Source organism: Oryzias latipes, chromosome 1 (assembly GCF_053564925.1).
Source record: "Oryzias latipes strain Hd-rR chromosome 1, Olatipes_Hd-rR_3.1".
NCBI lineage: Eukaryota > Metazoa > Chordata > Actinopteri > Beloniformes > Adrianichthyidae > Oryzias > Oryzias latipes.
Window position 1 is genome coordinate 37,033,815 of NC_136237.1, and position 13,840 is coordinate 37,047,654.

Consider the following 13,840-nt stretch of genomic DNA (forward strand, 5'->3'; position numbering starts at 1 on the left):
GAACTCCCTTCTCACTGGCTCTTTTCTTGTCCGACACCCAGCTGTGAATCACTGTGTCACCAGTTCAATGACGGCAAGCACAGACAGGTTCCACATATCCCGGTCTCACTCCTTTAGACTGGCAGGTGGTGCTCTACTGCCGGGCCTTCGATAGCTCAGTTGGTAGAGCGGAGGACTGTAGAGGTGGCTTTGTGCTGACATCCTTAGGTCGCTGGTTCGAATCCGGCTCGAAGGACTTCCTTTTAGCATAAAAACACAGACACAGTTTATGCTGTACGTAGACAGCCTGCTCCTTTCACATCTAGGATTACAGGTTAAGGGGGATGAAGATGAAGTCTGATAGAGATTCTGCTTTTAATCAGAATATGAGGAGATAAAAATGTTTTGACTGAAAAACATTTTATTTAACTTTCCGTCTTTCTGACTGAAACAAAATCAGTTTATTTATACTCTAATAGTAATGAGGAGAAATGTTACTATTCGATTTACAAAGTGAAAAGGTCTGAACTCTTAAAGACCTGCTCCGATCATCTTCTGATCTGTTGTGAAAGTGTTCCCGGTAGCCTTTTGAATATAGTTGAGCTAAAATCAACAGAAAAGTTTTGTTTTCTTGCATATGGTTTCTGCAAAGTGGCAGTAGTTCTTTAGAAACTGCTGAAGAGGTGTGGGCGGGACTATGGGTGTACAGTAGCCCCGCCTCTATCCTCTTCCTGTTGCTGAGATCACTCTTTGCTCCTGTCCTTTTCACTAGCTTACTGCCCCTCACACCCCCAGCCTAACATTACTAATGCAACAAAAATAGCGAGCAATATTGGAGCTTTCCAGCCGAACAGTTTGATCCAGTTTCCAGCTCAAACGAGAACAACTAAGACGCACACGGAGCGATTTGTCTGCAAGTGGATACGTCAAAATGGAGCGGCGCAGGGAGCGTTCCGCCCGCCAAAGTAGCTTCGTAGCAGAATGACTTTTCCCAGTCCTTTTTGAATCGAGAAATAATCAAAAATGCAATTTTAAGCTTAAGTTTGTAAAGTTTGTAGCTATTTGTTTTTGTAAAAAAGAACGGAATATATTTGTTAATGTGGAACAAATAGATTTAATAGATTTTTTTTCACTCTAAATTTGTAAAACCAGAGAACTACAGTGCTGTATTGAAAAGGAAGTTGCTCGTGGTTTGTATGTGCGTTACGTGAGTTTCTTCACATAGAAACGAGGATGAGGATGATGCAGGGCTTTGTGACGCAGCAGGTAATCCTCAGAAAGCAGCTGTGTGACGTCTGTGACTCTGAGCTCAGTAAGCAGATGGAAACTCCCCGGATTAGCCCTCAGAAACACACAGGTCGTCTAATCCTCACTCCTGCTGCTCATTAGCTCCTAAACGAAGCAGGTGAAGAGGAGACTTTTCACTCAGAATAACACAGAGTTTCTTTTGGGTTTGCGTGAATATTTGCCCTTTTGAAATGACAGTCATCCGTTTCTCTCAGTGAGTATTTGTCTTTGAGACGTCTTTAGACGAGGAAAGTTCTAGATTGAGTGTTTTTGTTTTCTGCTGCAGCGTGCCCACCGTCCCGGTGAAAAACCTGAATGGATCCAGCCCCGTCCACCCCGCTCTGGCAGGTGAGAGCTCCCCCTCTGTGTCCCTTTTTATAGGGGAACAAAAAGAAAAAACTTTTGCTAAATCCGACTCCTTTTTTACGTCAGGGATCACGGGAATCCTGATGAGCGCCGCCGCCTTGCCCGTGTGTCTGACCCGGCCCCCGAAGCTGGTGCTGCACCCCCCACCTGTCAGCAAAAGCGACATCAAGCCGGTGCCGGGCTTTAACCATTGCTGCAGGAAGACGACCAAGAAGCAAACCCGCAAAGGTGAGTAGAGAAAGAGCCGTGCAGACGTCCTCCTCAGATCTCCACCAGGGCTCACTCCACTCTGTGTTTAGGAAAAACCCCAGAGGAGGTGGTGAAGAAGTACCTGCAGAAGGTGAAGAGTCCCCCCGAAGAGGTACGGCCTTCATCGGCGCTTCCTCAAAAACACGCTACAAAAACAGAAGCGGTTTTCACAACTTTTTATGTTTTTCCCTCCAGGACTGTACCATCTGCATGGAGCCCCTGGGGGGAGCTTCAGGATATAAAGGTCCGGGCGTGACTCCTGTTTCCAGGGCGGAGTCAGTGGGGCGTCTGGCACAATGTGGACACCAGTATCACTTCCAGTGCCTGGTGGCGATGTACAACAACGGCAACAAGGACGGCAGGTTGGTGGAAACGACCTCTGTGTTCCTCTACAGCCCTCGTCATCAAAACCCCAGAATGGGTTTAGATCCACAGATACCCAATCACACCGTCACAGTCTGCTGGGAAAGATAGATGAACTATGTTTCTTATCGTGCTAGGATGTCTTTCTTTGAAGGTCTCTTTTTCCTCGATTCTGCATTTTTTACAAATCAACATCTGAGTAAACACAGATACTAGGATTTCTTTTTTTTTGCTTTAAACGCAGTGAGCTACAACATTTTAGGATCCTTTAAGTACTTTTTAGAGCTTTTGCAACGCTTTGCTGCAAAGATTGACTATTTTCGGGATAGGGTCTTAGTCCGCTTGGTTGTGGGGTCCCTCAGGGCTCCATCGCTTTCTGAGAAAACGTAACATTTGAGAGGCTCCAGCAGCCCAGCTTCGTTCCGAAAAATTCTGGATAAAGTACCAAATAAAGTAGAATTTGATGCTTTTGTCTTGTGGGTATGTTTAAAATATATATTTTTAACATTTTACCTCCCTTGTGCTTCAGTTTGTCTCTGTGTTTTCTTTTTAATCTGCAGATTGTTTAGAACTTTTAAGTGCGTCACCACCGAAGTCGATAGGCCCATAGAGTTAGGAACAGGTGAAGAGCGTGACGTCGAACGCCCAAACATGCTGACGTCAGTCAGGCTGAGGGACCCCCCCCCCCATCAAATGTTACAGAAAAGTTTCATTATTTGACTCTTTTAATTTAAAATAAATGCTGATTAAATCAAAAGCAAAGCAATCAAAGTAATTCTTTATTTCCTCAACAGTTTTGTGACAAACTCGCAGAAGTGTTTTTGGTCCAGAACCCCAAGTTGCTTTTTCTTTGTAACAGAGCTTGATGTCTCAGGTCTGCGGTGATGCAGGGTTGTGCTTTTAGATTAAAATTGAATCAATCAATCGCCATCTTTTTTGCACACCCCCTCTCAGTCTTCAGTGTCCGACCTGCAAAACCATCTACGGCGTGAAGACGGGAAACCAGCCGGCAGGAAAGATGGAGTACCACGTCATCCCTCACTCTCTGCCGGGACATCCCGACTGCAAAACCATCCGCATCATCTACAATATCCCTCCTGGCATCCAGGTACGCCCCCTGCCCCCCACTGCTTTAATGACGTTCAATGAGAATACGTCCTGATCTGGCGTGACCTTTAACCTCTCAGGGACCAGAGCACCCAAATCCAGGGAAGCCCTTCACTGCCAGAGGCTTCCCACGACACTGCTACCTCCCCGACAGCGAGAAAGGACGCAAGGTAAACGGAGCAGCCTTCGTCGTCAACTCCCCTCCTCCTTAAAGTGCTTTTTCTGACCTAAGCTCCGCCCAAACCTGACAGGTACTGAGGCTGCTGCTGGTGGCGTGGGACCGCAGGCTCATCTTCTCCGTCGGCACGTCAAGCACCACGGGGGAGTCCGATACCGTCATCTGGAACGAGGTAACCGCTCGTTAACCTTTGCGCCACCGGCCCGCTCTGCTTTCACGCAAACCAAAGATCCGTTTCTCCGCCTCAAGGTCCACCATAAGACGGAGTTCGGCTCCAACCTGACGGGACACGGCTTCCCCGACCCCGGACATCTGGACAACGTCCTGGAGGAGCTCCGCGCTCAGGGCATCACAGAGGAAGACGCACAGACGGAGAAGTGACGCTGGATACAAAAAGAAGAGGATGACCTGGATGAAGACTCTCTGCCAGCACTTAGAGAGTTGGGGGGTGAGGGGGAGGAGGGGGGTTACCTTTACATTTTATGGTAGCGCACCCACAAGTGAAAAGTTTGAGAAGCTCGGAAACGGTACTAACACAAGTGAACTCTACGGAGAGGAACAGGATGGATAAACGTTAGCGTAGATCTAAAACTGGGAATACGGTAAAGAGAAGAGGAGAAGGGCAGAGCAATGCTGAAGGACGGATGAAGAAGGAGTAGGGAGGTAGAGTAGGACAGGAGTAGAGTAAAGCTAACTGGTTCAGCACTTTTTCCGGTACTTGAGCTGAAAACAAACTTGAGCACTGATCAAACCACCTGTGGGCTGTGTCGCCCTCGTGTGGCGGAGGTGATGCACTGCAGCTGGAGCTGCAGGAACAAATCAAACATGCGTTTGACCTTCTGTTGTTGTGATCCTCATTTCGCTTCATTCCAGTCTTTACTTCTTACTGTGAGGCCAAAAGATCCAACCCGGAGTCTTAATGTTGTTCCACTGTGGTACGAGTGAGGCCGCAGTACTCTGTGGAGGGCAGGGGCGGGGCTCCAGCAGAAGAGGCAAGGCCCGGTTTGTTGTGTCAGTTGTTAAGTTTGGTGCCTTTTTATGCTTGAAGAATTCTTAGGTCAGTTTAAACGACTTGGCAAACACAACAACACCGTTTTTCAAACATACGTTTGGTGAACCCAGCTAAAATCAGTGATGAACTCCTAAATGGTACAATCCTACCCCCTGCTGTTGTCTGAATTGGTACGTCCTCTGATCTTTTTCTGTGAAACCACAAATTAAAAACTGTAGCCTGTTGTCTATGCAGTTTTTGTGTTTTAGAGGAAAAATTTCAAATTATACGAGTTAAATTTGGATTCAGTGGTGCTCTTGCCTCTAACTGCACCCCCCCCCTGTCTGACCGCTGTCATATAGGTACAATAGTTGCTGACCCCCCCCACCCCCCCATAATGTTTTTATTATATTTTATTAAAAAACTGTAGCGACACCTTTTGCTTTTGAATAGCATTTTTCTTGACACTATTGTAGATCAGTTTTTTTTTCATTTTGTACATTTATGTTTTATTATTCCTTTTTTCATGTGTTTACAAAGACAGCATTATTAAAAACAAGGTCTTTATTTTTATCTGTGTACAGAAGTAAAACTGATCTGCATCTTTTCTTGGGAAAAGGACTTTGATGGTAACGTTTGATTGAATATGACGTGTAACCAGCTAAAAGCAGAAACTTTGTACTCTTACTGTTCTTTATATCAAAGCCTGACCCGACGCCGCTCGGCTCAGACCCTTTTACCGTAAGCTAGAACCACGAGGATGACCAGGATCTGTCATTGAATACGTCTTGTTGTGCATCTTTGCAGATTTTTTTTTTTTTTTTTCTTCCTCTGGCTCAGACGCTGCATCTGAAGATCATTCATTCTCTACAAACTCTCGCTTTATTTTGTACTGGAGTAAAAAAAAAAAAAAACTTACAAAAATTGTAATTATAAACCCTGATTTTGTAGAAGGTGATCTGCTGCAACTTCTGAGCCCTGCAGCAAAGCGCTGCTGTGAGTCGTCACCCGCCGTCTGGGTACCAGCTGCCGTGTAATAAGAAGTGGATGAGCATCCAAACACAAGAAAAAAAATGTAAATATCGCAAAATAATTGCTGGAGTGTGAATGATTAATACAAGAAATAAAGAATGAATGAATCTTATTTGTGTTGTGTCTTTCGTTTAAAAAAAAGCTGACAATGATGTGGGGCAAAAACTAGTCTTGAGAGGGGTTTAATGCAGCAAAAGCAGTCAACAAATGATCAAACTTGATCCCAAAAAAGCAACTAGTTAATGATTAGTCAACAAAAAAACAAGAGGACTGTACAAGGGGTGTAGAAAAGTAGATTTAATTTACTATAAGGTAAACACGACCAAGTGCCTTGCAGTGGACAACACACATGATGGCAGTAATAAGTCCATCATTCCAGTCCAATGTGTGGAAAGTCTTTGAATTTGGCAAAGACATATGGTCAAACAGTGGTAGAAAGTTCGAATAATGTTCCCTTTGGATTATTTGGATATGGAAAAACAACAGTGGGCCAAACTTCAGGAAATTAAAGTGTGAATGGATTTGCCATTAATTCTTATTTACTTGCATATATATATATATATATATATATATATATATATATATATATATATAATTTATACTTGAATTTTTTTGCTAAAGATGTCCCGATTTTAGGTCGGTGAATGGGATCGTAAAGTGAACCAAAATCAACAAGTATCGTCGCCCACAAATTAAGACATGAATCGACTTGTTGTTCAAATTTGCACTTCAGTGGCCTGTTTCAGAAAGGAGGTTCAACCAACTCTGAGGTTGAACTTGAACTCCGAGTTGGTCAATCGGGAGATTAACAACTCTGAGTTTTCTGTTTCAGAGAAGCTGATCCGAGTAAGATCAATCAACTCTGAGTGGACTGATTCGGAGGTGAGCATGAGCACCGCGACTATAAGAAGCCATTATCAATGGAGCGCAGATATCACGAGTCACCATGGCAACCGTGAAAAAAAGAGGTCTGCGTATTTTTCGCCAGCTGAACTTGACGTGCTGCTGCAGAGTTACAGTGAATATGAGCACATATTCCAGAAGAAAAGCAACACTGCTGCATCTGCAAAACAGAGACAGTTAGCGTGGGAAAACATAGCTGCTCAAGTTAATGCCTAAGTTTGCATTTAAATCATTGTCATAAAATATTGACTGTAATAATTTTTTAAATAGCGTACGGTGTGAAATAAAAAATGGGGATATTTAGGAGTACTTTTGAAGTGTTATTCCTGGTGTAATTGCATGAAATGCTGCATAGTGTACAGAACCAATCTGGGGAAAAATGCCTTTAACGTCGGTAATGTTAGAGGACTTTATTGTTAACCTTCCCCTCTTGCAAACGTTGGTCATTTTAATATTAATACATGCAATTGTGTTTTTCAAAGTGAACTTTTGTCTACTGTTGAACCTTTCGCTGCGCGAAGACTTCTCCTTTCTTTTCTCTCGTCTTTCCGACCGACCGTGGTCAGAAGCGCAGGGGAGATTTCCTTCAGGGCCGAAGGGAATTCTCCTTCGGGGTTCACTTCCCGTTCGAAACCCTCAACCTCCAGAGCGGATTAAGAATGACTCCAAAACAGTTATTCTGGGAATGACACCTTCTCTTTATTTAACTAAGTGCTCCGTCCTCCGAACACACAATATATACAACGCACACACCTCTGCTCCGTGCTCACCCCCCCCCCCCCCCATCTGCACCTGCAATCGCCCCTCCCCTTGTCTCTCGTGGCTCGAGCCCCGCTCAGCACACACACACTGCAACACTACCCTTGTATTGATCAAGTGGTATAGGTTTATATGGGATTAAGAAAGTAAGCAGTGCTAGCAAATTGTGTTTCCAAAAAGTAATTGTTACATTAATCTAATTCAATGTCCCTGATTTCATTTTCATGTAGATGCAATCCTGCAGGAATTTAAAGAACATGGAAGCAGCTAAAATTGAAAAAAAAAATCGAGTCTTCTCAAAATCCTCGTAAATATAATTCTCTACAAATTAATGCAGCCTCCTCGTCTATTGGGTCCTCCAAAAAAGGAGCCATTCTTGTCACTTAGACCGTCTCTGTGTGACGGACATTTGGGCAATGAAGGTTAAAGCGAAAAATACCGCTTCGTCTTTAAAAAGGGGAGGGGACCGGCAGAAACTTTGAGTTTGAAGAATAAAACCTGCTCCCGACCAGGTTAGGTTCACAGCATAAGTAACCATGGATACTGACTCCGAGTAAAAGTTACCCCTCTTTCAGAAACGGGTTTGACTTACTCTATTTACTCTGGTTTAACAAACCTCCCATTCTGAAACGGAAAACCCAGGGTTTCCCTGATTTCAGGGTTAATGCACTCAGAGTTTACACTTAACCTCCTTTCTGAAACAGGCCCCAGGGCTATTGTAGAATAGAAGGATCATCATAAGTAAGATAAAAATCTCAAAGGTAGTTTGCCATTTTAGCTCAATTATTAGTGTGTTCCCGTTGTTATGTTATCTTTTAAACAGATTGCAGTTTGTAATTTATTTAACGTTTAGCTGGCTGTAAGTATCGCGTTGAACTTTTGTCGTCCTGTTCGCCATTTGTCCTTTAGCTTTATGCTGTTTGTTATTGTTATTTTAGATGAGCTGACAGTCATCATTCTGCTAAGATGCAAACCGAGCTAAACCTATTTCAACTTCAAGGGCTGATGTTTCTGAGTTCGAGACCCGCTTGGGACACCGGGAAATTTGTTAAATCGAAAAAAATTAATTCAACTTTATGCAGAGAAAATGTCTTAGAGATTAAAATAATAGTTTGTACATAGTAAAAAAAAAAACACACTTTACAAATGAGAGTGTTTATGCCAAATTAGGTTATTTTGTAAATCGGAAGTATTTTTGTGAGCAGATCATCTGTCTGATGTTACTTTTAGAGGACGAGAGTAAACAATTGCTTGGGTTAGTGTGGTGAATATGAACAAATCAGGCTCTCTGACTGCTGCAAAGTTTCCGATTTAAGTTCCGATAGTTTCAGCTTTTTGACTGGTGCAGCAGTTAGAGAAAATAAGGTTTTGGAGAGAATTACGAGATTCGTGAAGTTCTTCGATCGTTTATACGAATGTCCTTTTTGTGTTCCCCTTATGGAGTAAAAGCAAGTTGGCAAATGTGCGAGGTGGTTACTAGGTCCCTTCGATAGCTCAGTTGGTAGAGCGGAGGACTGTAGATGTTATTAACAGAGATCCTTAGGTCGCTGGTTCGAATCCGGCTCGAAGGAGGACACTTTTTTTCTCAATCGAAATTTCATTGCAAACCGACTCCTGATGGGAAAAAGCCGAAAGAGAAACAACAACAACAATTATTATATGTTATCTTATATAGTATTATATGTTATTTTTAAACTCTTCTATAACCTTTGTGCTATCCTAGGCACTTTAATATTGGGAATTGGGTCATCTAGACCCACTAGACAGTGCGCTGAACCTTTCGTCTTCTATGATTTGTGATCTTCACTGGTGTCCACGGATTACATGAAATCTTTCCACCTTTATCCACCTTTGTCATGGTAGGGAGAACACGTCAATGTAAGGGTAGGGTCATCTAAGACAGTGTTTTTCAACCAGTGTGCCGCGGCACACTAGTGTGCCGTGGGTGATGGTCAAGTGTGCCGTGGAAAATTGCTCTCATTAACTGATTTAACAACATTTCCCATCTCCAGGATTTCAGCTCTGTGTTCATCCAAACAGGCCCTGATAAAACACTGAGGAGTTAGGAATATAAAAGATCGTAAAATACTTTTTCTTTGCGTTTATTTTATTTTATTAAAGACATTTTGATAAGAATGACTGTCCGGCGATTCAGCTGCACCTTCGGCTGTATTTTGGAAAAGTCCCGTCCCTTTAACTGTCTCCACCAATCATTCTTGAGGGGCTTAATCACACGTCATCAGTCTGACCAATCAGAAGTGGTTAAAGTCTTCACTTCCTTGTCCCGATTTAGCTCGTAAAGTCGCTCAGTTCCAACAAAAGTACCAGCTAAAGCTCGTCTTTAGCGGTGTAGCTTTCCACAGAATCCGGTATCAGACCGTGGAACAAGTGAACAAAACAATGAAGCTCCGAAAACCGATCTCCGGCCGTTTTATGCACTACATCTCCCATGATGCATTGGGTTGTGAGAGTGACAGGGCACAAGGAGATCTGTCGTTAAACGTCTTGAAACCAACGAACACACATCATACTATTTTTAAATCTTCTAACTTAACTTTTATTGAATCTTTTAGGAAAAAAACAGCTGCAGTTTCCAGCTTTTTCTGCAACAATCATCTCAAAAATGCATGTGAGACTGTGGAGGGACTGTAGATCAATACAGACTATGAGTTTCTCCATCTTTTTTTTAAATTTTTGGATGCTGTTGTGCCGCGGGATTTTTTTTTAAGGTTAAAGTGTGCCGTGGCTCAGAAAAGGTTGAAAAACACTGATCTAAGAGAGCACAAGGGATAAGCTGCATCTGCTTCCCTTTGCTTGGTGAAGGGCTCATTCTCACACAGCTGCACAAAACATCCATTCGTCTATTACCATCTATATTTACAAAAACAATAATCAAAAAGTATTACATAGTTACTTATATCTTTAGATCTTTGCACGGGGGTGGTAAATGATCACATTTGGTGTTGTCTGGAGAAAAGAATGTATTTAAGAAATGTGAAATTGTCGTGCGGATTCTTGAAAAAGCACACGGAGCATCGAATTTTGACACTCAAGAATTCATGAACCAAAAATTTCGTTCCCTGACCGGGAATCGAACCCGGGCCGCGGCGGTGAGAGCGCCGAATCCTAACCACTAGACCACCAGGGAAAGCTGAATATTATCGACGAATACGTCGGATTTTATAACTACATCCATACAGGTCATAAGTTGTCTTATTCTGCTCTATTGTAATTATGTCCCGTCTTTTTTTGTCTGCTTCTGACTTAGAACAATTGTAATAAATAAATAATCCAAAAATTAAATTTTGAGCTTGAGGTTGTATTACATTCTTCTTGGGAAACAGCTCATGTATTTGACTTTGTACTTTGTATTAAGTAGTTCAACATTAGTTTTTGTTGGAAACATAAGTCCACACTGAGTCCAGCTGTCTTCAGTTGCTGCAGATGTGGTCTCACTCTTTCTAATACTAGCACAAAGACAAAAAGGGGACTAGATTAGACACACAGATATCTATAAACACAAGACAAGAGTCTGTCATTGCAGCAATCTTATGTTTAAAAAACAGTCAGATAATCAATGGTGCGTCGTTTTGACCATCGTTGTTCCGACTGGGATCAAAGAACGGAAAGAGTCTCTCAGTAAAATGGCAGCCGGTGAAGGAGTAGATGTGAGCCGCATTGTTCACGTCGTAGAAGGAGACCAAACCCGCCTCATAGTCCACAAACACTCCCACCTTCTCGAAAGCAGACCTGAGATGAACAGACACTGACGGGCCAGCCAGAGCTCTGTACTCTCCTCTGCTCCTCATCCAGAGGGCCCAAAACCCGTTCTGAGGACACAGCTTAATGTCCCCTTTCCTGCTAACTGACTCCTTGGCCACACCTATTGACCACTTTGTCTTTCCTTTGACTTGAACCTCAAAGTAGAACCTGCCTGAAGAAAAACCCTGCTTGCCCAAAACAAAGGCACATTCTGTGAACCTCTTTGGGTTTTCAGGAAGATTCCTCCTGGAATCGCAGCATCGCACTTGTTTTCCATCATCAGACAGGATGAGCCCTGGATAGGCTGTATCGGGGTCAAAGGTCATGTCTATGGTGTGGTGTTGGACCTTGACCAGCTCATCCTGCATCAGCGACTTTGGAGTTTCCATCCCCTTTGGTAGTTTGGGGGCATTGGAGAACCGCTCTACCTCTGAGCTCTTCTTGTTCTTCAGCTCTTCGGCAAGCTGCAACTCTGTTTCCCTCTGCTTTTCCTTCTGAAAATCTTCACCACAGAGCTGCACCAGGGGTATCAGCCCCTCAATCTTCTGAGCAATCTCTTGTATCTGCTCCTGAATTTTTTTGTCGGGTTTCTCCAAATTCCTTCCAGCAACTTCTCTCAAAAAATTACAATAAACTACATAGGAGAAAACCAGAAAGATGCACACTGTGCCGATTCTGCAGGAGAGCTCGCCCAGTTGTTTGATTTTGGAAGAAACAGCACAGCGGACTTCCATGGGTCCGTTTTGTCTGAACGCATCGATCATTTCCGCGATCAGAGTGTTGATCTGCAGCTCTGGTTTGGGGTAGAACATCCTCCGACAGATGGGGCACTGCAGCGGAACGTCAATGTTTAGGTGCTCGGTGATGCAGTTCTTGCAAAAGTTGTGTCCACACGGTGTGCTGACCGGATCTTTGAAGACATCCAGACAAATGGAGCACTGGAAAAGGTCTTCAACCAGCCGGAAGTTGGCAGCCGCCATTTCTGAAAAAACAAAAGGAGGAGATTTACAAAAGAAGAGGTGGAAAAGGCTTCAAAATAAGAGCTGGAATAAAAATCATTAACTGTGATTTAAAGTTATTCAGATTCTGTTCAGGAGGAAATTTAACAACTTTTTGCTTTGTTGATTCTTCAAGAACATTGAAACCACAAGGGTCGAACTAGAAGATATCCTGCGAGTCGTTTACCCGCCTCAAAGTTCTCAGAATGTTTTGATTTTTTCCATCCTCAACCCTCACAGGGTTAAAAAGATAATAAAATCCTCTGGACTGAGAGAAATCACACATGAAACATTGAGCAAACACTCGATTTTGTTTGTTCTGCAAACCGAGCTGCTGTTTTCGGTTGCTTTCACACTGAGGCGGTCCCACAAACCCAGTTAGAAACAGCGAGGAATACGGAAATAATGTATGAATTAGATAGAATTTATTCTGGACTCATAGCCCAACCATCCATAAAAGATTCAGCACCAGAAGTACACAAAACAAAATCAAAGAAAGCATTAATAAAAGACAGGAATAAAAAGGAAGAAATAAAACTAACAACAAAAAAAACATAAAACTTTAAGTTAGCTAGAAGGACAGACAAAAAGGCACCTCTTCCAGTGTTTGAAAGCGTATTTCACTGAACCTGATCTTACTAATGAGATAAGAGTGTTTTCTGATGTGTTCAACATACAGGTAAACTTAAAAATGAAGGTGCCGGTTGAAGCTTGTGTTTTGGTTTGCTTTTTCACACTGCTACACTCTCAAAAGAGAATCAAATGCTGAAACAGACTCTGAGCCAGAATAAAAGTAGTTCCGGGACAGAAAAAGGCATGAAATAGAATTGTTGTCGGATTTGCTAATCTTTTGATTAAATTATACTTCCGTAAAGTACATTGACCTTCTTTTTTCACATTTGCACTTCTTCAGATCAGATTCGTGCAGTTGGCTATTTCTACTACTTCTTAGATCCGCTCCCATCTTTGGTCAGCAGAAAGTCTGTCTGCGTTCACACAAAGTTTAATTAATTCAAGACTGTCACTCCTTAGTAAACTAGAGGCTGTTTGTTTGCTCTGCACCAAAGAGGAATTTAACAAACCAAGAAAACGATCAAAGGAATTTGCCTCTGGAGAAGATCAAACTAGGACCAAATATGGCAGCGTGAATGCTCCCTCAGAACTGAAAATGTCCAGGACATTTTAAATGTTTCTAATTTTTAAGTTACTTTGAATCAAATTGTTTGAAAAAACCCTAAAAGTTTGAATAATTTACAAATTCTTTTGGGGATTTTAGGTAAAATCCAGAAACATTGAGGTCAAACCAGTCCTGCCCGACTGGAATAACCACTTTCTGTGTCACTAGAGGGACTTTAGTTTCCCTTTTCTGGATTCACCCTTTAAAAAAAACTATTCGTATTAAGAACCTGTTTCTGTTCAAATAAACAAGAAACGGTCTGAAGGTGAGCTTCAGATCTTTCCTTCAAGGGTTTCTTTTTGCAGTAAGCGAGGCAGCGGCTGAAGCCTGGAATGCAAAGGATGAGGGTAAAACGTTCAGAAATCGTGTTGAGACCTGCCTGCAGAACATCAGAAACATTCAAACCATCAGCGGGAGCTCAGCTTTGAAATTCACAAAGATGGGATTTGGTCTTAAACTTACCAGTGGCGTCAGCACTAGTCGAAGGACCCCGAACAGTTGTTGCAGGCCGATTGCTTATGGTACCTACACCGGCGCTCAGAGACTCGGCCTCGCAGACAAGCTCCAGGGGAAGCACATATGAGGAGAAACAGAGTGATCCCAGGTGTTTTCCTGGCTGAAGTTGAAACTGAAAGAAAAAAGCCCCGCCCTCTGACACAACGGTGCAATCAGTTTATGAAAGAGATCAT

General features: G+C 42.8%; 2 protein-coding genes and 3 non-coding genes across 6 annotated transcripts in view; 3 read left to right on the plus strand and 2 right to left on the minus strand.

The window, feature by feature from the left end:
• LOC101163297 (E3 ubiquitin-protein ligase DTX4) overlaps window positions 1-5,664 on the plus strand; it is a 40,287-nt gene extending 34,623 nt beyond the window's left edge. For both annotated transcript variants that reach the window (XM_011488166.4, XM_011488109.4), the window contains exons 5-12: window positions 1,553-1,614; window positions 1,699-1,860; window positions 1,932-1,993; window positions 2,077-2,243; window positions 3,199-3,352; window positions 3,432-3,521; window positions 3,603-3,701; window positions 3,779-5,664. In XM_011488166.4, coding sequence (XP_011486468.1) covers window positions 1,553-1,614; window positions 1,699-1,860; window positions 1,932-1,993; window positions 2,077-2,243; window positions 3,199-3,352; window positions 3,432-3,521; window positions 3,603-3,701; window positions 3,779-3,910 — 928 coding nt within the window. In that variant the 3' untranslated portion in view covers window positions 3,911-5,664. The remainder of the gene's footprint in view (window positions 1-1,552; window positions 1,615-1,698; window positions 1,861-1,931; window positions 1,994-2,076; window positions 2,244-3,198; window positions 3,353-3,431; window positions 3,522-3,602; window positions 3,702-3,778) is intronic.
• On the plus strand, window positions 145-235 carry trnay-gua (transfer RNA tyrosine (anticodon GUA)). The gene is given in 2 exon segments: window positions 145-181; window positions 200-235. It is a non-coding gene; the product is annotated as a tRNA-Tyr (tRNA).
• A 3,033-nt stretch (window positions 5,665-8,697) lies between the features above and the next one.
• trnay-gua (transfer RNA tyrosine (anticodon GUA)) lies at window positions 8,698-8,785 on the plus strand. Its single transcript is given in 2 exon segments — window positions 8,698-8,734; window positions 8,750-8,785. It is a non-coding gene; the product is annotated as a tRNA-Tyr (tRNA).
• A 1,505-nt stretch (window positions 8,786-10,290) lies between these two features.
• trnae-cuc (transfer RNA glutamic acid (anticodon CUC)) lies at window positions 10,291-10,362 on the minus strand. Its single transcript has one exon. It is a non-coding gene; the product is annotated as a tRNA-Glu (tRNA).
• A 272-nt stretch (window positions 10,363-10,634) lies between these two features.
• LOC101163053 (zinc-binding protein A33-like) lies at window positions 10,635-13,749 on the minus strand. The gene is made up of 2 exons (XM_004065656.5): window positions 13,614-13,749; window positions 10,635-11,958 (listed from the first exon to the last, which is right to left on the minus strand). Exon 2 carries the CDS (start codon window positions 11,954-11,956, stop codon window positions 10,781-10,783), a length of 1,176 nt encoding a protein of 391 aa, XP_004065704.1. The 5' UTR covers window positions 11,957-11,958; window positions 13,614-13,749; the 3' UTR covers window positions 10,635-10,780.
• Window positions 13,750-13,840: the final 91 nt, after the last annotated feature.

What these genes read in the sequence shown, in the direction of transcription:
- LOC101163053 (XM_004065656.5), bottom strand. Translation starts at nt 11,956, where the DNA reads ATGGCGGCTGCCAACTTCCGGCTGGTTGAAGACCTTTTCCAGTGCTCC.